Source organism: Boleophthalmus pectinirostris, unplaced genomic scaffold (assembly GCF_026225935.1).
Source record: "Boleophthalmus pectinirostris isolate CB_2022bp ecotype Guang Dong unplaced genomic scaffold, ASM2622593v1 HiC_scaffold_12, whole genome shotgun sequence".
NCBI lineage: Eukaryota > Metazoa > Chordata > Actinopteri > Gobiiformes > Gobiidae > Boleophthalmus > Boleophthalmus pectinirostris.
The window spans coordinates 25,966,181-25,990,167 of NW_026571018.1; the positions used below are offsets into that span (position 1 = coordinate 25,966,181).

A 23,987-nucleotide genomic window follows, 5' to 3' on the forward strand; every position below is an offset into this window, starting at 1 on the left:
TAATGGTAACATTCCACTATAATGGTTTTGAGATTTCACTAAACAGTGGACTCAAGGACATTTTTGGACAAAACTGGCTTCATTTAAAATGGCATTTAATAAACAACTATTAAGAGCTCAGTGGGTGACTGTAGCTCAGTGGTGTCCACTGATCTGAAGGTTGGCGGTTAGAATCCAGAATGGTTTCCAGCCCCCACTGATGAATTCTGTTGTTGTATTCTTGGGCAAGACACTTAACTGTCCTTGCCCCCAGTGTATGCGTACACTGGAGTATTAAAGTGTGTGTGAATGGGTGAACGGTTCCTTGACAAAGTGCTCTAGAAAAATGTGACTATTTACCATGTATGACCAAGATTGCTATAATACATTTCTAAAGGTGCACGATGTAACTTTAAGTGGGAGATCCACTACCTGCTTGTCTCCATAAAATGTTATTGCTTTGCTTGAAATGCTACATAGTATGGCATTAAAAATATCTATTTTGCATTTATTCAATTATGCATAATGGTATTACTCAAAAGCAAGCATGTGAGCAGAGCCACCTCTCCAGAGATCTATGGAGTAAACTAATATAGTATGTACAAATGCTTTGGCGTACAAATACATCATCAGAAAATATCGATTTAGACCTGTGTATTAAGTAGATGTCCACATTATACAAATACACATTAGATAATAAGGGGCCACTCCTTTTAACTATTTGATTAAGCTATTTTCCATGTGCATTGCAATCAAGTAATGTCTAATACAGAATACTATAATTATCCTTAAGTATTTCTCTGGTTTACATCATACAAACCAGCATCGTCCCCTCAGGCCAACAATAATTGTGTATTCATTTGTTCAACAGTCAGCCCTTACACTGATGTTGAATTATAGCTTGTTAAAATCTCTGTCTATTCACTGTCTACAGACCACTTTGATCTGTCCTTTAAGTTTCGTATGTGCTGAAGCTTAGCGTCTATTCACTTTTTGGCATTTATTGAACTGTTATCAAACCTGACTAGCGATATTCAAAACACACTTGTCGTTAACTTGACTTGGATAATTTATTCCCATCAGCATCATTATGTTTTAGTCTTAGTTCACAGATTTTTTCTCTTATCTCTTAGCCAAAATGCTACAACCTCAGTATTGGTATGTGTGTTGGCAAGCTCGTACATAATGTCTTCATGCGCAATTCCTCCGAGGGTAATTACGGTAATAACAATAAAACAGAAACAGACTAGAGCACAAGGCTGTTTCCAGGGATGGTCTTGGAACAGATTGATATAGATTCATTGTCTGTGAAATATCATAGGAAATTACATCCAACAGCATGCATGACACTGCACTCTATATCAGGTCTAAACTGGGCAAAAGTTCTTGTTCGATTGATTAATGAATTATCTTTGGTTTTCAAGTTATTTCAATCTAGGACCATTGCCATTAAAACTATAATTCAAAGTCTTCTATCTTTTAAATGGTCAAAAGCCATGTAATCATAAAAAAACTAAAACGATGACTGCAACTAATGAAGAAATATAATATGGTTGTCATTGTGTTCTCTTTCAGGTTCTCAGTTTATCCAAATCCAGCCCCAAACCCAATGTCCTGTCCATGATGCTGAACATTGTTGAAGGGGCCACACCAGGCTCTGTGATTGGCTCTGTGCGATCACGTGACCAGTACAACTCAGTGGAGGGTCAGGTGACTTATCTGGTGGTGGGTGGTTCCGACCGTGATGGGACGTTTATGGTGGACCGGCTCAGAGGAGATGTGTATTTGGTGAGAGAACTGGACTACGAGAGGGGATCGAGGTACTCTCTACAGGTGGAGGTGTCTGACTTCTCCCAGGCGTATCCCAGCAGCCACCTGGTGCAGCTGGACATCTATGTTCAGGACAACAATGACCATGCTCCCCACTTCACTCAGGACCCCATTTCTATTGTGGTCCAGGAGAATATCGATCCAGGAGCATTTGTGCACACGTTTCAAGCTATAGACCAGGTTTGTGAGTGCTTTGTTTTGTACATTTTGTACATTGAGCGAGTCAAATGAAAGCAGAGTATATTTTACTGTCTTTTTAAAGAGTTCTCATATGTCATTCTGAAATACAAGAGACAAAGATTGAAGAGCAGTAATGTGAGCTGGTGGTGCATGCCATACATTTTCTTAGAGTCACTGAAATTTGAATATCATCAAACTTCACCAAACTTTTAATAATGCCACTTCTTTTTCAGAACAACTCTACTTTTTTCTAATTGTAGAGGTGCTATCACACATTGAATGAATGGCTTAATTTTTCGAATTAAAAACTGAAACTTACTGTAAAGAATTGTAACTAGTACTTTATTTCTTTTTGCAGCGTTCATTTCAGTTGTAACTTGTTTATATTGAATATGAATATGATTCTGGTTTTGTGCTGTACAACAGACAGCTACTAAACATTTACTTCCTGTCCACTTTTCAGGATGGCAGTGGCCCCAACAGTGAGCTCCGTTACTCCATTGAGCACCAGTGGCCTGATACAGCTGACCTTTTGACCCTTGACCCCGTCTCTGGAGTCCTGAGTTTGGGACAGAGGTTGGACCGCGAGACCACTCCCTCTCTGTACCTGGTGGTTCGTGCCACCGATCAGGCAGTGGACATTTCGCAGCGCCGGTGGGGGTCGGTCACTGCCAGGATTTTTGTAAGGGATGAAAATGATAACGCCCCAGTCTTCAGCTCTCCGTCTGCAGTCAGTGTCATGGAGGACCAGCCTGTGGGGTAAGGAGTGCTCATGTTTCATATGTCAGAACTGGGATTGGCTGTATTGGCACTATTGGAAGAACTGTAATGTTAGAAATGGATTAGTGGAATAGAGATCGACTCATATATTTTATGAAAAGTTAAGAAAGAGCCATGGAACAATTCTGTTAACTGCTGGGTCAAAATACTTTTGCAAGAATGTTATCTTGAGTTGTTAGCATCTTCATATCTCTCTGGTAGGGTAATGGGGAAATCATTGGGTGTGACTCTACACAAATGGGTTACTGCATAAAAATATGTTTTAGATAATAAATATTGAACTGATGAACAATCATTGTGCAAAATTAGACTTAAAGCCACAAACATGCAAGGGATAATAACTACATTGATAGAATAATACAGTTTTATTGATGCAGTGAAGGTGGACATGATGTTAGCTTGTGTGTAGAAGTTGTATGGAAAAAACTAATTATACAAATGTATTCTAATCACTCTTCACAAACAATGTTAACTCCATAATCTTTAATGCAATTCTTTCTGTCTCTTCATAACAGTTTTGTGATCTTGTACGTGATGGCTCGAGACAACGACGAGGGTGAAAATGGACGTGTCTCGTACAGGATCCAAGCAGGAAACAGCGCTGGACGCTTCAGCCTCAACCCCAGCACTGGTAAGCATTTTCACAGCTTGAGATCTAATCTAAAAATATCATAATGCAGCAATAATAAAATGGACTATGCGGTTAGAGAAAAATTCCTATAAATATCCAATTTACACCCCATCAGTGCTGTATAAATGGCAATATAATTTCTTCGCTGAATGATTTAACACAAGCTGAAATGTTGAGAGCTTCATGTGTGATTTCATTGTGGATTGAAAAACTGACAAACGCATAAGCCAATATTTCCATTAGGACGCTATTTTAAAAACATCTATGGTGTTTTGACTGCTAAAACACTCAAATCACTTACAACTAACAACTAGAAAATGTATATGAAGTTCGCAATAGATCTATCCGTGGGAACCGTTCTTTATTCTGGCTGGGGAGGTACGGCTCCTTTGATATCCTATACATCCCATTATAATCTCTTCATCACAAGCACAGGGTGGCTAGATGGTGTGGCCGTGCTTGACGTTGGCTGAAATAAGATTAGGCACACAGTTAATGCATGTTCCAGATGGCACCAAGTCTTAGCCTTTATAAAACCTGTGTTCACTTTCCCATGTTGAACTTCAGGTTAATAATAGCTATAATAGCCGATTAGCATTTAGTGAAGACATTTACCAAACCACTTAGCTAATGTGTGGTGTATCATTAGCCTGGTTAGCGCTCTAAATGATATGTTTTGCTGCCAATGTGAAGTTGTGCTATTAGAAATTACGGCTGCTCAGAGAATTTCAAAGGCCACTTTAAAGTTTACGGTCGCTTCTCTTGTGGTTTTGAAGTATATATGTTTTATTAATGCCCTGAGAAGATTCTGCCCTTTGCCTTACTTAAGTGCTGTCATAGTTGCGCTCAATATTTTTACTGTTTACAAAGGCGATAGTTTGTACAGGGCAGAATTATGAGCTTTGAATCATTTTAATTTTGTCAACCATTATTTGTAATTGAATATGAATAATATAAATGATTTTTAAATGTAATAAGAAAGTGAGAAGGAGAACTTATTTTAAAACCTTTTTAATGTATTTAACTAAACAAAAAGTAAACTCATCATGAAAAATTAGTTGCATCCAATTGTAACACCCTTTTGTAGCTAGGGTCTGAGATTAATTTGAATGAGTATACTGTATATAATATATTGTCAAAGCAGAGAAATACAAACTCTTGCATGAAACATTATTGCTGAATGATGACAGAATCCAGCCTTGTTAGAAGTAGCTCTATGATCTTAAGTGGTTAACAGGTTCAAATCATTTCAAAATAAGTTCTGGTATACATATATAGCCTGGTAAACTCGCTAAAGTCTTTAGACCATACCCTAGTCCATGACCATTTTGATACAACAGGATATTAAATCACCAATATATAACCCATTACTTTTCTTCAAGTACTATACCAGCTTTGTCAGTGGAGTACTTTGGCTATAGAGCAGAATAAAGCAGTGAATATTCTTTCAATATGGACTAAAGAAACATCAAAGCTCCACAGAAGTCTCCACTTGATATATGTGTTTGGCATTTGAGGACATTTGTGATTTATAATGGTCTATCCTGTATCTTTCACTTGTTTAACCTGGACACTATTGGCAGCAGTGCTCAGGTACACACGTCATGTTTCCTATCACTTTGGCTGACCTCCTTTTGTATTTGAGATAAAGACAGGAGTGAGCACATAATAGAGTCAAATGAAAGTAAGAAATGGTGAATAGTTTCTTTAGCCAGTCTTGTATCAATTTTAATTCCTCTCAGGTTATTAGGCTGACCTTTTGCCTTGTGAATTAACCATAATAGCAGTTGAGCTCTGTTTGGCTCCATCTGTATGTGTTATTTGGTAAACTTGAATTATTTCTATAAAAAATAAGTTGAAGTGAAACAGTTATCGTGTCACAAACTTCTATTTTCACTGGAAAGCTCCATAAAACAAAAGCAAAATTGCTTCGTTTTACGGCGTCTTTCGGCTTATCCCAAATGCCTCTCTTGGGTAGAGAAAATTGCTTTAGTTTAAAGTCATAACTGAAACGCACCTAAGCAAACATTTTAATGATTTTTTTTCTTTGCAGGCTCTCTATCCATTCTCAAAGCCCTGGATCGTGAAGAGCACGAGGTGTACAATCTTACCATAGTAGCAGAGGATCATGGGATACCTCAGCTGTCCACGTCTCAAGTGCTGAGCGTCCAAGTGATTGACGTGAACGATGAAGCCCCGGTTTTCCAGAGGGGGGAGTTTGAGACCGTCGTCATGGAGAACAAAGGCCCAGGGACCACAGTGCTGACTGTCACTGCCACAGACCGTGACCAAGGTGAACTCCAAGTCTTTACTATAGACTGGTCCCTTATGCTCTAGATGACAAACTTGATAAGTGGAAAAAATTGCACACCTAGCACTTTTTTAGTATATCATTTCCAGCTCTAATTTGTCAAAGTACAGAAGTAAATATTTGATTATATTTGTAGTGCAGATCATATAGTGTTAAGTGTAGGCCTATATAATCCTATATAATTTCAGTTAACCAGAAATTAAATTGGTCCCATGGTGGAAATGGAAAATATTATGTTGCTATATCAACTTGAGTAAGGATTATTAAAGACTATTGCTTGTGCAGTTGGAAAAGACTTGCAAACCAAGCAGTAAACTCTTATAAATAGACAAAAGTACCACAGGCTAAAGAGCAAGCTAATGAAATGTGTGGTTAACAGACACACAGCTCGTATATGTGGAATCTAATTGGGTCTTTAAATGTCCTACTGAAGCCACACTGGTTTATCTGAGTAAATGTTGTGTATTTTTGAACACAGGTTCTAATGGTCATGTGACATATGGAGGGGTAACGGAGGAGGGCTTCCTGATTAACCCTGTGACTGGAGCCATCACCACCACCAGAGAACTGGACCGGGAGCTTCACGACCACTACACTCTGACCGGTGAGACATTTTAGATCGTGTATTGATCATGTAAAGAGTATATTATTATTTTACATTTGGAGCATTGTAAAACACAATATTGATTAAGATTTTTTTTTTTTTCTTTTTTTTTAAGAACCAGAGAAGTGCTGCTTTAAGTTTTAGTGCCTTAAATACAGGATAATGCAGGATTGCTCAAACATGCATGAACCATTAATATTTATACTGAGGGAAAACATTACATAATACATATATTTTAATTGGTTACATCAAGATTGACAGTGAAATGTAATGATTTATCCATTGTCTCTCCAGTCTATGCCAGAGATGGAGGGATGCCGTCAAACTTCGCCAAAGCAGTCGTGCGAGTGGAGGTGCAGGATGTCAACGATAACGCCCCCGTGTTTGCTAAGCTGTGGTACGGTCTGGAGGTGCCTGAAAACCAGGCTCCTGTGGAACTGTGTTTGCTCAAAGCTACTGACCCCGACCTGGGGCCTAATGGACAACTGGAGTACAGGATCACAGGTGAAAAGATATATTAGATACATTTTGTATACATATGTAGTCATTATTATTTCTCTGTATAGTATTGTGCAAGTTGTAAATGTTTGTCTGGCTCTTGATCCTTTTATAGTCACTCTGTCTATTTTGAGGGGGTTTTGTGGTTCAATTAGAAACTTGAGAACATCCCCCTAGAATAGAAGATGTTTGTGTTTTAGTTCAGGCCTGGGCACTGTATTGTTTTAAGTGCTTGATAGAACCAGTGCCTTGGCAGAAGTGTGTGTATTTTATTTGTGTAATGTATTTTTGTACATTCATAACGCTTTTTTACTCAACAACAGTGGGTCTGGAGTCAATTCAACCACATGTGCAGAGTTGGCATAGCCCGCTTATCCCTCTTTCTTACATCTTTCATCACTCATTTTACAAAAACATCTTGTAATTCTCTTTCTTTTTCGCTTGGCCTCAGGTGGAGATCCAGATGGAGATTTCCAGCTTCATGCCAGCACAGGAGCTCTGTCCACCTCTGGGGCCCTGGACAGAGAGACCACTTCAGAGTACAACCTGGAGGTGGTGGCTACGGACAAGGGCAGCCCCCCTCAGAGCACCACAGTCACAGTCAACGTGCGGGTGCTGGACGTCAATGACAACAGTCCTGTGTTTGAGAGAAGCAGCTACACAGTGGAGGTGTCCGAGGACGCAGCTGTGGGGACACCTGTTTTGGAGGTAGGGTGCATCTATAAAGTACAATGATGACAGTATCAGCTCATATAAGGGTAGACCAAGCATTATCAAGAACATAAGACCACAAACTAAGAAAAACATTGTATTCATTATTCCTTTATTTTCAGTGTTATAATAGTCTGTTGATTCAGGCTGCAGAATATGCCAGGCTCTGTGTTTGCCTCAGTGTTGTGAAATAGACTCCTGGGTCTGGCAATTTGCTTAATGTCTCTTCCAACTCTTACCCTCCATTTTATTTTTATTGTATTGTATTGTATTTGTTTAAAACTTGACCTGTCCAATAAAGCCTTCTGTAGGGAAAAACTGACGTGTAAATAAAAAGTATTTGGCTTTAAGATGATTGTCACAGCAACATATCACACAATAGGAATTATGACTAAAAGACACATTATTGCCAGTTATAGCAGAATTCCGTCTTGAAATTCATCTCTTTTGATCTACAGTACAGCAGTTAATACCTTTTATTAATCTGATCAGTGCAATGATGTTAATCTAATTTCCAGGTCAAAGCTACAGATAAGGATGAAGCTTTCAATGGAAAGATCTTGTACTTCCTGAGTAAAGAAGCATACGGCGCGTTCACTGTCGATGAAAATACGGGACATATCATCACATCTGCTCCCCTGGACAGAGAGAAAGTGGCCACATACACTTTCCAGGTGCTAGCTGTGGACCTGTCCCCAGCCGAACCCAGGAACACTTCAGCTCAGGTAAAAAGCAGTCCCAAATATATCAAAAATACAAACACTGATCAAATTGAACTTTATGACCACACACCTAATATGTGTCTATAACCACAATGCATTTTAAATCCCAACTATCTTTTAAATCTGAAGTGTGTCTTGGACTGCGGTAGCTTGTGCTGACTGAAAACACCTCACAGGAGCAGCTGGAGTCCATTTGTCGATCCATCAGAAGTTTGCCAGTGTCAAACTCACTTAAATTCTTATACTTCCCAATTCTCTCCTGTTGTGAAAACATTAACTTTGAAAACAAATCTTCACTTGTTGTTACATACAGTGTCCCACCCACCAACATAAAACAGTTAATATCTCAGTGGTCACATCTATCCGATTAAATGATGACAAATTAGGACTGTTGCCATAGCAATTAACAACTCCAGACACAATAGTTTAAAAATGTTCTGACACATTCAAAATGACAAAAAGCTTGAATTTGTGTTTCATTTTTAGCTAAATTGTTAGGTCATGGAGCTTAACCATTGTCTTCTTTATTTCCAGGTGATAGTCACAATCACAGACGTCAACGACAACGCTCCATTCTTCCTCCAGGATCCACTCATCATAGAAGTGTCTAGTAAACGTAGCCAGCGCGTTTTGGCCACAATGAAAGCAGAGGACAAGGACTTCGGAGCCAACGGTTCTGTGTTTTACCGCTTTGCCACTGCAGTCAAAGGCTTCAGTATTAACTCTCTGACAGGGGAGATCCAGGCCACAGAGCCCCTCACAGGTCTAACCCAGGCCCAGAGGACTCTCATTGTGGAGGCTATGGACCAGGGCAGCCCCGCCCAGTCTGCTCAGGGCGTGGTGGTCATCTTTGTCAAGGAGGTCCAGTATAGTGGTATTAGGTTCTCCAGAAATGCCCGAGATGTCAACATACAGGAGAATGCTGCCAAAGGTTAGACTTCATTTTAGATATATATTTTTTAAATTGTCAATATGTATCTGTAAGTAAATTCAGATATAAAAGAACATAACTATGATTACAGAATTTTATTTCCAAGACTAATAATGACTTATAAATGCTTTTGCTTATAAATAAATACAAGAAATGAATGATACTACTGCAATCTTCAACTCAATAACACAATATCAGATATATTTTTTCATCTGTAATAATAATCAAATGTCATGTTTTTGTCCATCTTTCAGGTACAGCGGTGTTCCAGGCTGTGGCTCAACACCCAGACGGCTCGAATAGGGGAATCAGCTACAGCCTCTTCAGTGGAAACCGAAAACAGTCTTTTAGTATTAGCTCCTCAAGTGGTAAGTCCACAAACCAAGTCATTCTTTTTTTGCTTTTATTGTTTTCCAATTTTTATTATGGCAAAATATGTTGGCAGAATATTAAACTGTAATTCTTTGGACTAGTATTGCAATTACTGTCGTGATTTATTTTTTGTTTAAACCAAGATTTACTTCAGTGTGCCCATTTTAAACATACCCAGGAGCATAAACATTGGAGAGAAGAACTAATATGAACTGCTAAATTGATACACATGCATATCAGAACATGTTTGTAGAAGTCTAAGCAGTTTATTATGACCATCCAAATTGAGATTTTGATTTGATTATTTGTACTTCTTTTGTTGCTTACTCTGGCTTCCTCTTGCAGGTGAGATCACAGTGGAGAGCTCCAAAGGCTTGGACTTCGAGGACTCTCCCAGACTGCGTCTTGTGGTGAAGGCGGAGACCGTGACCTCCACGACCTTCATGGCCATAAACCTGATTCTGCAGGACGTCAATGACAACCTGCCCCGCTTTCAGCTGCAGAACTATGTGGCCTACCTGAGAGAGGCGCACGGACATGAGCAGCCCATTATACAAGTGAGTAAAAACTTTCATATTAGATGTTGTGAGCACATTATCAAGTATTTTTAGAGCATGAAAAGAGGCTGGAGACTCTTGATGTCTAAAGAAAACTTAGCTGAGTTGATTTGTTTTGGGAACCTTAGAATATGAAGGCTATGTAAGACATTAACTACTTAGATTTACTACCTGTCAGATTTTTTCAGACAGAAGTGAAACTGGGGTGGACTACTTCTGGGACAGTAAAAAAAAAAAAAAACTTTATTATTAGCAGCAGACAGTGCACAGCTATCTCAACTGTCTCAAAGTGCTCCTTATATAATGTACTCTTTGTGGGGAAGATACAGTATATACAAATTTCCAAAAAAAGTCAGAAACCTTTGCTTTATCAAATATATTAAAAGCTATTATTACAGACACCATAATATCCATGAAAGATTAATATTTTTATAGTTTTTCTTTTAATCAGAAAGGATAGTATAGATAGGAGATGTACTTTTTACCTTTTACTGTGAATTCTTCATGATTTTTCTTTTTCTTAGGTATTGTTTCAGACGTGTATGATCAGATGTGAAAATAGTATAGTTAAATGAATTAAATAAATAAAATTCCTCCTCTGTCTTGTGTCCAGGTGGTGGCTGAGGATGTGGACCAAGGCTCTAACGGTCAGGTGACTTACTCTTTCCAAGCGTCAAGTTGGGCTGCACTGTTTAAAATCGACCCCACGACAGGAACCATCACCACGGCAGCCATCATGGACCGTGAGATCTTCAACCAGACCAAGTGAGGACAGATCTGCAGCAGAAATACACCCATATAATGTTCTTTATGTTTCTTTAAAATGAGGCGTGCCGTGAAGTCTTTTATATCACAGACTACATCTACTGAAGGAAAAAGTTAGATTTAGAAATTTATAAATCACACTCGGTCAGATGGAGGATGTTGAAAGAGATGGTGAGGAAGTGGACATAATCTGCTGAAGACAGAGGCTGAGCATACCTGCAAACCAGATGCCCAAGCCAGACAGATGAATAACTTTTTAAACTTTTATTTTTGACAATATGAATTTTCTAATTCTTTTACAGATTGGTTGTTACAGCCACTGACAGAGGGTCTCCGCAGCTTGCAGGTTCAGCCACGCTAACAGTGATTATAGTCGACCAAAATGACAACAGTCCAACTATTCCCGTGCCTCAAGAAATACGCATCCCAGAAAGTAAGTGTATAAATATTACTTTTTATTTGTGTAACTTTTTTTCTTTTTTATTTGTTTTTTGGTATTGGAACCAGTTACATTTCAGTTACAAAAAAGAAAACTGATACGAATATGAATCACTTAACAAGACTTTTTTGTGATAAAGGTGAACTACTGTTACTTTTAGCGCATTCCCTTTCAATTGACCTGTAACATGTTTGACAATTGTGCAATATTTAAACTCAAACTTATCGTAAAAAGACTGTAAGGGTGGTACTGTATTTAAAAAAATGTCCTATTTTATAATTTAAGGTAACTGTCCTATTTTCAGATATTAAGTACACAATTTAACCCATTTTTCCTCTTCTCTAGACACCTTAATTGGCACAGAGATCACCTTGGTAACGGGTAATGACGTAGACTCCAGCCCGGCACTGTCCTATTCTCTGAGACTGGAGCCTGCAGCCATGGGGAGGTTTGGCATCCACCGCTTCAGTGGCAGTGTGTCACTCACGGCTCCTCTGGATTTTGAGGAGAAGACCTGGTACACCCTGACTGTGAGAGCATCCGACAGTCGCCATGATACCGAGGCCAATATCACAATACTAGTGGAGGACATCAACGACAATGCACCGACGTTTACTAATGATCTGTATCAGGTATTCATCCATTCATTTCATTACCAAATTCCTTTTTCTTATAGAACTGTATACAACTTAGTTCTACTTTATGAAGGTATTTTCCCACAGAAGAAAAAAATACAAAAATAAAAAAGGCAACATTCACCATCATGAATTTATCTGGCCTTTAACATGGCTTGAAATGTCACACAAAAATTGTTCCTAAAAATTGACCAGTGTCAGGATTAAACCTGGACAAAACCAGGACTAAAACAGGACCTAACCAAGTCTTGTCAGAGGAGAATTGTCAACGCACCAGTTTATTTTTATAAAATTTTGTATTAATTCTAGCACGTGTTGCCCATTTTCAGTCAATTAAAATTAGGAAAACTACAAGGATGGTTGGTGAGGATGCGAGTAGTGTATGCATGTGTTATTGTTTGTGAAGTGTTGGTTTATTTTCTTACTCTCATAAATTAGGACTATGATGATGAGATGCTAAAATTTTAATATATTCCTTCTTCAGGTGACACTGCCCGAGCATACCCCAGCAGGAAGTGCCGTTGTCACGGTAACAGCCACTGACAGAGACTCAGGGGACAATGGCCGGATCACCTACCGAGTCATGTCATCCACACAGGAGGGCTTCTACATCGACCCCAATAACGGTACACGCAACATAATGCTCTCTGACAGCTTATTTTAGCTGTGTCATGGCTGTACAAAGTCAAATGCATCTTTATTTCATTATCTTATAGTCTGAGTCTATAGTATCTCATTTCACGTAATGTAGTGTATTGCAAATGAACCATAGAAATGCAGCAATGACGTGTCCTAGAAGCAGCAGTATGACTAAGCAGAAATATAAACACTACACAATTTTGTCTTAACTGTACAAGATAATTTCATAGCACTCCATTACAACTAGATTTCATAATGAATAAATAGTTCAATAAAGATGGTTCAGGCTTCGTAACTACTTAATATCCTAACCTCCTAAATTAAGTAGTGAGTAAGCCTGAATCATTTTAAAAAATCTATGTTCATAATGAATATCTATAGAAAAGCTAATTTTCCCAATGTCAGATTAAAATGTATATTTAGTTTGAGCTGTGTATTAGTCCACTCTTATTTGAACCCCAGATATGACCAATGATAATAAATACAAAACAATAGTTCTTGCATATGGCATTGTTTACCATGCAGCAGATGCAGTTGTTTGACCTGCTTGTTCTTGTTAAACACAGGGACATTGTTCATCAATCAGAGAGCTGAGTTCGACCCTGAACGTCCCTCTGTCAATATTGTGATTGAAGCTTGTGATGGAGGCTCTCCTTCGCTGTCCTCTCTCACCACTGTCCAAGTCCAAATCTCTGACGTCAATGATAATGCTCCATTGTTCCATCAGTCTGAGTACAGGTCAGCCAAAAACTCTTGTATCCGTTTATTTCCTGCTGTATTATGCTGTCACCTTGAGAACCGTCAACTTTAAATAAATTTCCATTCTTTTGCAGAGCCACTGTGTCTGAGGACAGCATTCTGGGATCCACCATTTTGACTTTTGAAGCCTTTGACAGCGACCTCTCCCGTGAAAACTGTGGATTTGACTTTGCTATTGCCAACGGGAACGACGGGAACGCCTTCCAGATTGAGAGCAGCGTTCGGTACCTGGAGGGGCGGGGCTTCCAGACTGTTGGGACGCTGCTATTGGCTGAGGGACTGGATTTTGAAACGAGACCGCTCTACAATCTGACAGTGGTGGTTTCAGATCGCGGAGTACCTCAGAGAAGTTCGAGTGTGGCTGCTGTAATAACCATTGGGGATGTGAATGACAATCCTCCAGTCTTCAGCAGAGCAGACTACACTGTGGCTCTCAGTGAAGGAGCAGCTGCTGGAACGGAGATCATACGACTGACCGCAACAGGTGAGCAACACTAATCTTACCAGTAAAAAACAAATCAAGGTTTAGTTCAACATAGGACACCATACTTTCTCAATTGGCAGCTTACAAATAGATTTCATCGATTTCACTGTCTCCTGGAGAGTTGTACATGGTTCAAATGGACACTCATTTCTGATTTTGTGAAATAGTATGAAGCATTGTCTTTTTCTCTACATGTGGTTTGCCCTGTCTTTCTCAATATCTGTTTTGTTACCTTGGCTATTATCAATTGAACTCAAGGTTTTGCCAGTCGTTTTAACTCCATGCCAATTGTATGCTGATTTCATTTGACTCATTATAGAGTAAAATGAAATCAGTGTTTTGGCATTCTGATTTAAACTAAAAAGAGGATGTAAAAAAAACTACCAGGGAGCTTTTACCACAAAAACTGTAGTGCTTTCTACAGAGCATCATTCCCCTACAGATACACTACTATTCTTATTACTCTTAAATTATGAAATGACATCAACCATAAGACTTGACTTAGTTCTAATTGCAAACCAGATGTTATTTTTGTCTTGTTGCAATCATATCTTTTATTGACTTTTATTCAATTGTAGTTTTGTTTTTCAGTTTTTCTTCTAATCAAACATAAGCACTTAATTGCTTTCTTATGTATTGTCATCTTCTTCTGACAGATCCCGACTCCACTCCAAATGCTCAGATCCAATACACCATCAGCTCTGGAGATGAGGTTAACCTGTTTTCCGTGGACCAGTGGACCGGAGCTTTACGACTTCAGCGAACGCTCGACCGGGAACACCAATCCACTCACATTATCATCGTTCAGGCCTCAGATGGACAAGGCCACTTTGCATTAGCCCCCATCACTATTGAAGTCAAAGATGTGAATGACAATCACCCATATTTCCCTGTGGAAGTCCTCACAGCCAGCATCAGGGAAAACCAACCAGCCAACTCTGCGGTGACTGTCCTCCATGCCATAGACCACGACACTGGTGTTTACGGCCATCTTAAGTACTATATGATCGAGCGAAGTAGCATGGGCAAAGATAGCTTCATAGTGGACCAGAATACAGGAGAAATCAGGAGCAAAATGTCGTTTGATTTCGAAAAAGTCAACTCATTTAACTTTGTAGCATTAGCCGTTGACTCAGGTAACCACTCTGCCACTGTGACCGTCCAAGTTTTTGTTACCGGTGAAGATGAGTATGATCCACTTTTCACATCTTCAGAGTTTTCATTTGAGGTCCCAGAAGGAGCTAAAAAAGGACAGAGCATTGGACAAGTTCAGGCCAACGATGAAGACGGGGGAGTTGACGGGATTGTTTTGTACTCGTTACCCACCGCCTCGCCTTATTTTGATGTCAATAAAACCACTGGTGTCATTTTCTTAAAGCTGGACAGTTCTGGCAGTGCTAGTAGCAGTTCAGGTTCAGGCCGGTCAAAACGAGAAGCTAGACTAATGAATCTAGATGTAAAAGCTCACAGCCCTCTTGATTCTTCCAGGACTACAACTGCCCAGGTTTCCATTGATGTCACCAATACAAACTTTGGCCTTGCTCCTGACGTCAATATTTTGCTAATAAGCATAATCGCTGTTTCACTTGGATTCATAGTATTACTGGTTGTCATGGCAGTCGTTGTTTTCTTGGTAAAATCTAGGAGAAGAAAGAAAGCACAGGATAAAGGAAATAGAAATGTTGCATCTGGAACTGCCATGCAAAAGCTAGACGAATGCAGTTCCGGACCAGGAGAAAGAATCTATCACCAAACTTTGCCAGGGTATGCTGCTGACCAGAGTGGCACAGGAGGTGGCCCGTACCCCCGAGGAGGCTCACTTGACCCCTCTCACTCCAGTGGCAGAGGTTCAGCCGAAGCAGCGGAAGACGATGAAATTAGAATGATCAATGAATACCCAAGAGTGGCCTCCATAACTTCATCCATGCAAGAGCACATCTCAGCCCGAGGTCCTGATTCCGGTATCCAACAAGATGCAGATCAGTTATCAGACATCTCCTGTGAGCCTTCCAGCTTAGAAGGTAGCACCTGGTTCAAGGGGAAGAAGCTTGGGGGCAGTCTTAGCGGGACATTGCTTTCTGGACAGCTGCCAGTCTACAGAGATGAAGGAGGAGGGTATCTAGGAGTGGGACGAGGGCTCAATATTTCTCTCCCCAAAGACTACGCTTTTCCAGAAGATGGCAAACCTTCCGTGGACGGGTCTCTCACCGCTATAGTCGCCAGCGATGAGGAGCTAAGAGGAAGCTACAACTGGGACTACCTTCTGAACTGGTGTCCGCAGTTCCAACCTTTAGCTAATGTTTTTACAGAAATTGCCAGGCTCAAGGATGAAACCGCTCAGCAAACGCAAAATCCACGCCCACCTTTCCAACCAAAACCCAAAATAGATACAAAATCAAGAATTGACCCTCCGCCACTTATAACGTCCGTGGCTCATCCAGGGGCCATGTCAGTTCCTCCAAAAGTTCCAGTGATTGGTCGATCATTCCCGCATTTAGCATCTCTACGACGGTCTCCCATCAGCCATGAGGGATCAATATCCTCAGCTGCCATGTCTCCAAGCTTTTCTCCATCCTTATCACCACTGGCTGCAAGATCACCGGCAGTTTCACCGTTCGGAGTCAACCAGGGGCCATCAGCTTCTATGATCAGCACTAGGGAGCCCTCACTGGACCAGAGCCCGGACCATGAGATGAGAATATGAAGGTTTTTGTTAAATGTTTGTATTTAAAGTGTACTTTTAGACAGACTGCACACTAGGAGTTCTTGCCTCTTTCACAACTTGGAATGTAACAAAAGGAAAAACTGTTGTGCGAAGTGCCCAAACAGTCCCAGCTATGGTCTCAGGCCGGACAGACTACAGGAAAGAGCATAAAATCTGAGTGCCTAATGAGAATCCATAAAGGAAGACTTGCAGCCTGCTTTTAGACGTTGTTGTCAATCTAGTTCTCAAGAAGAAATTGTAAAGGATTTTATGTATTTTATTTAAATTGAACTTTTGGACAACTAGCACATAGTAAACATTTTTCAACTTTCAGTGGAATGTATGGAGTATAATGGACTAAAACTGTTGATGAAGGAACTTTTGTGCCATGTGCCCAGATCGAGGCATTTCAGTGACTGCCTTTTTCTTGGTAGATACTTGACAGTATTACTCTTTCAGTGTTAATGGATTATAACATGGGTTTCTTTAGGCTGACCGGGCCAGCCCAAGATCTCATGTTTGTTGTGACGCAGGTCTGCTGAACTGAACAGAAAACATGGAGGAGGCACTTTCCATGTTGGACAGTCGGAGATCCCTTAGCTGTAGATAATGTAGTTTCCATGTTTTACCTCACTGGCTGGCCAGAGAGTACAGCTCCTCTCTTGTGGACAAGTTACAGCTTTTACCTTATCTCGTGGCTGCTTTTAAAATGGCCTCTGACTTTACAGTGAACTGTATTTGAACTGAAAATTTGTTCACAAGGATACATGTTGCCAAGCTTCAACAACACTAAAGACTAATGTGCCCCTTATCACTACAGAGGACATGTATTTTTACTTTATTTTTTATATATTTTTATAAGAAAGTATCAGATCTCAAAACAGCAGTATTTCGCACAGAGAGGATTGTGTAATTCCTAATATGCATTTGTGTATGTATGAAGCCTCTGCTATGTACTATATGTAAAATATTTCATTTTTTAAGTGTTCTTGTTCTTGTGTGAGTGACATAAAAAATATGTTTTGATCACTATTTATACAAAAATGGATTCTGTATGATGCTATGTACTTAGAAATTGTTTGTCAAATTCTCCAAAAGATAATTTGTCATTTCTTCAGCTCTAGTTTCAACCCTCTGTTTTTCAGGGACTAAGTGTCACCTCTGTGTCTTTGAAAAATAGTGCTTCCACAAATCTATTGAATTTGTTTGAAAAACTAAAACCATCAACTGTGAACTTCATCTCAGCACAATGAAAGGGGTAGCACCAATCAAAGTCAGATTAAGGGAGCATTGGTCAAATGTAGCACAGGAAAAAAAAGTCAATGAATGTACAATGATCTACCAGTTCAGTATTACAACTGTCTTTTACATGTCAACATCCTTATAATTTGATGTAGCAAAAAGCTGCTAACTGAAAATTGTAATGACACTAATTTTCATTTAAAAATATGTTTACGTATACATATTAGAAGAGTAATAGAGACTGTACCCACACCCACAGTATTTCACATGCCCCATTTTTATAACATCTAAAACTATAGATCAAAAACATGATGGTCTTTGGACAGGCCATTTACAATTGTATATAGGCTGTGTCCACACTCATATGTTTTCATTTAGAAATGCATAAGTCTTGGTCATCATTCACGTCCCTCACACACTATGCTGACATATAAGAATCTATAAGGCCAAGACAAAGATTCAAGATTTATTTTAAAAACGTGTGTGGTGTGAATGGATAGAATACAGTAGACACATTGCCTATTCATACAACGCAAAGTCAATATGCCCATTTTATTTTAACTTTTTTTTTCCATTTTACATCATTGAGGTGTGGACATATAGGTTTGGTCAAAATTTCCTCTAAATCCTTATACATTTTCCCATTAAAATTATAGGTGCACTATGTAACTTTTCTGGTGGAACCTGGAATACTCCACAGTATGGCATTAAACTGTACTATATCTTGCAATTTATCCAATTATGGGTGTTTTAATCCCTAAAAACATGCATTCTTACAGTGCGAGGTGTCATCTTTTCATAGATCTGACCTGTAACTTGGTCCACTGGCATCACCTGCTTGTCTCTATGGAAATAGATAAAGTTAAATACCAGTCTGTAGAAAATCCAGAGAAAAAAAAAAAAGGAAAAAAAAAATTACCACCTCCATGGAAACAAGCCTGCTGCGGACCCTCATCTAGAAAAGCTACATAATATGTCTTTAAGCACAGACTGAGTTAAATGTTACATATCATTGTCATTAGTGTATGCTGTTGTTTTCTGGTTATATTGTTGGTTGATTCACAGAGCTGAGATGTACATGTATTTAAAATGCAAATAATAAATTCCTACTGATCTCTTTTGACAAATTGCTCCACTTTACTGTGTTATATTTGGAATCATGAGGATTAAAACAGGCCTACTGGATGTCTTTTTGAAAATACCTCAACCAAATTTCACGCCAGGTTTCAATCATCAGTGCTCCTAGCTCATATAAAGTAATATCATGTGTGGCTGAATAATTACAAATGTTTATTCCATATGGAGCGCAGGCCTGTTTGTGTAGCTGTTGCGATTTCTGCCTAATTTGGCTATAATGTACAGGACAGGGGAGATACATGGATTTGGACAAGATGCAGAACAAGCCACCCACAGAGAGGAGCTCCAGAGACGAACAGCACGGTCTGGTAAACACAACAGGAAGGTGCTAAACTGTGGAGTCCAACATCTGCCAGTTAGGACTTTAGCATCTGTGGCTAGCTACATTAGCCAAGAAATAAAAACAGGTTACAACAGGATCCTAGTGTGGTATTTGCACGTATGAAGGAAATACTGTTTGTCTAATTACATTCAGACCCAGGAGCACCATCAATCTATCGTTCTTTCGTCTCTATTGTCATCATCTATTCAAGGACACCAAGTCTTCACTCTTCACACCAGGAGTTCTCCAACCATTCAAAAAGAATAATCTTTGCAATGTGGACAGGGTCATGTCCCTTGAACTCCCCCATAAAGGAGCAGGTTCCTGTTGATATGGAGGAGCAGTGACTCTACTCTGAGCTCCTTTCCACATCTCAGGGCAAAACTAATGTATAACTTATATGTGCAGCACTCTGAATTACAACGCCAGAAGAAGCCAAAACACATCCAGTTGAGAGAAAAGCACAGACATCCTCCCTGTCCACAAATGCACAAAGTGCTTACCTTCTGCACATTCTTCACAAACAAAATAGTCTATATTGATTCTAAAATAGGCTAAAAATACATCTGTCAGCATTGCCATGTTTGTTTTGGTTCAGTTGGGCACTTCACCTTTGGTTTCTGCACATACCTCAGTGCTGCTGTGATGTGATTGGTCCACACACCCAATTAACCTAACAGCGGCACACTCCAAGGTGGATTCTCATGAGCTTGTGGATTCACAAATATCACGAGAATCCATCTTGCTGTGCAAGGTTAGGGGAAACTACCCTCCAGAGGAAATTAATTTTGCCTGTGTTTATTGACAGTCCTGTTTTATTGATCATGACCCAAAACTTGTGACCAAAATAAATACTGTTATACGGACTGTAAAGTGAATCAAGAGCCGTGCACAATATCAAATGTCAAACTCAGATCACTTGGCTATTGTCAGATATTGCATTGTGTAAAATATAAATGTCATAATCTTTTCATTCAAAAATGCAAAACAAAACAGCTAAATGGACATATGCCAGAGCTCTGGTGCTTTCTGCTCAAAGTGAATACAAACAGATGAGCGTGCAGCCCTCCCTTAGATGGTCATGTCCACACAGCTGTGTTTACCTCTGTCCCAGGACCTGCTGTAGCCCCCCACACTACTCAGCCTGGCCGCTCAAAGACATGCTTCTCAAATGGGACACACAACAGCCCCCAGCCCGCACTGGCTGACCTCCAGCTCTGTGCAGGCACATACTTGGCACGCTTTTCTCTTCCAAAATCTGGGGAAAATGTGTCTAAATACTTGCCATGAGGTACAAAACAGCACCAACGATATACAATGTATGTAGCAAAGTTATGGAGAACTAAATGAATAATCAGTCTTTAGAGTAAAATTGTAACTTATTTTTCATTGATTATCTTGATGATAACACATGAAATATAAAGCCCATCACAGAATTCTCATTTCTAAATAGATGACATGTAAATATGAGCATTGTTTTGTTCTCAACAAGAGCCACATTGTGACAAAACAGAAGACATACTTTGTTTGAGTCAGTTTGGTCTCCTACAGCTGCACTGGATAAAACAGAAAAACACATTACATTAGAGCTCCTCTTTGTGGCTATTCCAGGTGATTCCTGAACTACCTTTCATCAGTACTGGTCTTCCCACGCACTGTTTGCACTGAACTTTTTTATAGAATAGTGTGGGAAATATATGAACGGAAATGTACTCAGAACTTTACACATGATAGTATATCCCATAATGTTGTCTAATGGATAATGTTTAAAAAGTGCCAGTGCCATTTATAACATATTTTTTCATATGTGTGCTATAGCCTTCTGACATAGTCCCACCTGTAGTGGACAATTACAAATCAGCCAAGACCCAAACTAACCTCTACTAAAGATCATTCAGAGATTTACGGTTTCTCTAAATAATTGGTTCTCTACACAGTCAAAACTATTTTTAGCCCTAAATCATGCTATCACATTAAGATAAATCTTTGAAATTTCCATAATTTAATTTACTTTTTAGGCTCCAATTCAGGATTAAATCGCATTCTTTTCATCCACAAACGTCTTTGAACTGGATGCCAGAGTTAACAAAAGTTCAATGTGATTTAAGTTTGCTTTGGCCTGGAGTGACTTGGCCCTGGTGCGTGGTGTGATCTCTCTTGGGAGCTACATGAGCACACACATCCGTGACCTCTGACCTTTGCATGTGCGAGGCTTAAGTTTCAGGCTGTTTATCACGGGTTATCTGAACTAGCATGAAAGATATGTGCCTGGTTTCTCATAACACATAGAAGTACTATTAACACTATTGTGTTTCAGTGTATTTTGTGAAAACATTGTCCACTTGTGTAATGTCGCTGTTTACTGATGAGTGGTTTGGAGCTGGTTTAGGCCTGGTTAAATGTTGCAACCATTATGTGCTTAATGTCTCTCTGACCATTGACATTCACAGCCAAGTGATGGGCAAAGTGTGTGGCCCAAGGACACAACAGCAGTTAGATTAAAATGGGCCTGTGATCCTGGTTTAATTCAATCTTGGTCATGTCATGTTTTTTGGTGGAGGGTCTGCGGTCTGCTTCTTGCTTGTCTTTAATGAGAGGTGCTTTTTTTTTTTTTTTTTTTTTGCTTGGCCATTAAACATATCTATCAATTTATGAATCAATTGTGTGTTTAATGCTAAGAAATATCCTGAAAATATGTATTTTGTGAACAGGTTTGCTTCTACACAGCTCTGACCTTAGCCTAGTGGCATTCTGCAGAACATTACATGCAAAGTAATATGATCTTCACAGAGACAAACAGGTGAAGCACTTGCCACAAGACAAGTTATAGTGCACCTTTAACCTTTTTTTTTTTTTTTTTTTAGCTTTGTTGTTATCTTAATCAGTTCCATGTTTTTAGTCCTCATTTACTTCAGGTCTAGTTTAGGGTCTTGGTTGAAGGTCCTTTTAGCCACTATTAGTGTGGTATTGGGAGATCCAAATTTCCAGTGGAAGTAATATAACAAAATACTCCCCTTGAAGATTTAAAGATGTTTTTGTTGCTATTTTTGCCCAAGCCGTATTCCCCTTAGCGTGCAGTAGTGAAATAGTAACAGAGGAAAAAGGACAGCTGAGTCATGTAGAGCTGCTTCTTTAGTGCTTACTCTACAATAGTCACTTTCCCTATAACCTCTACACACTGCACAAGAAGCAAGATCAACTGAAGTAATGAGTTCAAGATTCGTGACTTGAATAAATTACATGGAACCAGCTCAAATGTTGGTTATGTTGTTAATTAGCGGTGAATTACATGAAAGTTTTAATGAAAGCCTGGCTCGTTCATTGCTTTTGGTTGAAAGAGAACAAAATAATAATCAGAATTTAAATGCAAGCCAAATAAACTGCAACGGTGGAGGAAAATTAGTGGAAAGGAATAATTATGCTAATTTTCCCTTGGCCAGAGCGGGTTCAGAGTGAAACTGTGCAGGTGTCAATCAGCTGTGGCTTTTATACGTGAATAAAAAAGACAGGACTTGGCCAAGACTTGAAATATAATAATAGTTCCAGGAAGTGTTAAAAGCATGTCATAGGTATTAGCTGTAGCACAAGAACATTTATAACATGCAAGTGGTTCCTTTCTTGCTTGCCATGGAAAATGAACAGTAACAGGTAGTTAAAATCTGTATGATTACGCTAGCATTAAAAGTTACAGAAAATTAACTCTTGTGAGCTTTAAGCCAAGTTATAATGTCATTAAAAACATACCTGCTGTTGTGTTTTGTTTCATTCACACATACTTGAGTAACTTTTTATTATTAGTCTGTCTACATCTCCACAGCTCAAATGTTCTGTCCCACTTTGTGATGTCATGTAGTGGTAGTTTCAAGTTAAGGTAAAGGTGTATGGAGTTTAAAAACAGGCAAATACTGCAAAAGAAAGAAATGTATTTAAATGTATTATCTGTCTGTATAAATGGACTTTGCTAAACTGTTAACTAGGGATGTAACAATTACAAAAATATCATGATATCGTAGCATATTAACAGTTTTGTTAGCCTCCTCAAAATATTGTAATAAATATCGTACTGTGAGATGTATATCGTGAAAAGTTAAAATATTGTACTAAGAGATTTGGATATCATTACATCCCTAATAGTGAGTCTCTCCACCATATTGTGAGCTTTCCAACAATATCACAATAAATATCATACTGTGAGGTTCATACCATGACAATATCGTATTGAGAGACTTGGATATCGTTACACCTCTACTGTTAACTGCTGAGTTCCAAATAGGAAGTGAGCATAGGAGCTCTTCCGGCTCCAACAAGTCTGGCTTCAATTGACTTTACCTAAACATAGTCACCCCTCTTTTTGTAACCACTGTTGTGAACCTCATCATTTTGGCCTTAAAATGTTTGTATTAACACATTCTACATGATCCTAGTGTATTTATTTTGTTATTTTGTCTGCAAATAAATTCCCAGTATTGAACTCAGCTCCAAATTTGCCCCATATTGCCCCAAATTTGCAAGTATCATGAGCTTCATTTGACTGGAGTCGAACACTATGGGTGACGTTACACTCCCTTTGTCCACTTTTTTATACAGTCTATGTTTCAGACACCATACTTATGCTACTACTACTAGAATAATATATTTTAAAATTTAATGATATCCAAGTCCATATTTTGTGGAGGCAAAACTGTTAATATGCTACTTTTTCCTCTTGAAATGTCTTGACAAGACTTAATCCAAAGAACTAAGACTTAGAACTGT

General features: G+C 39.1%; 1 protein-coding gene across 1 annotated transcript in view; it reads left to right on the forward strand.

Annotated features, from left to right (window-relative positions):
* The window catches only part of dchs1b (dachsous cadherin-related 1b), a 97,469-nt gene extending 80,491 nt beyond the window's left edge, over positions 1-16,978 (forward strand). The window contains exons 12-29 of the mRNA XM_055148251.1: positions 1,555-1,989; positions 2,453-2,748; positions 3,285-3,400; positions 5,454-5,693; positions 6,190-6,315; positions 6,610-6,819; positions 7,265-7,521; positions 8,043-8,249; positions 8,781-9,177; positions 9,432-9,545; positions 9,895-10,106; positions 10,720-10,871; positions 11,174-11,304; positions 11,656-11,942; positions 12,430-12,571; positions 13,151-13,322; positions 13,418-13,827; positions 14,484-16,978. Of these exons, the coding sequence (XP_055004226.1) occupies positions 1,555-1,989; positions 2,453-2,748; positions 3,285-3,400; positions 5,454-5,693; positions 6,190-6,315; positions 6,610-6,819; positions 7,265-7,521; positions 8,043-8,249; positions 8,781-9,177; positions 9,432-9,545; positions 9,895-10,106; positions 10,720-10,871; positions 11,174-11,304; positions 11,656-11,942; positions 12,430-12,571; positions 13,151-13,322; positions 13,418-13,827; positions 14,484-16,531 (5,952 nt within the window). The 3' untranslated portion in view covers positions 16,532-16,978. The remainder of the gene's footprint in view (positions 1-1,554; positions 1,990-2,452; positions 2,749-3,284; positions 3,401-5,453; positions 5,694-6,189; positions 6,316-6,609; positions 6,820-7,264; positions 7,522-8,042; positions 8,250-8,780; positions 9,178-9,431; positions 9,546-9,894; positions 10,107-10,719; positions 10,872-11,173; positions 11,305-11,655; positions 11,943-12,429; positions 12,572-13,150; positions 13,323-13,417; positions 13,828-14,483) is intronic.
* Positions 16,979-23,987: the final 7,009 nt, after the last annotated feature.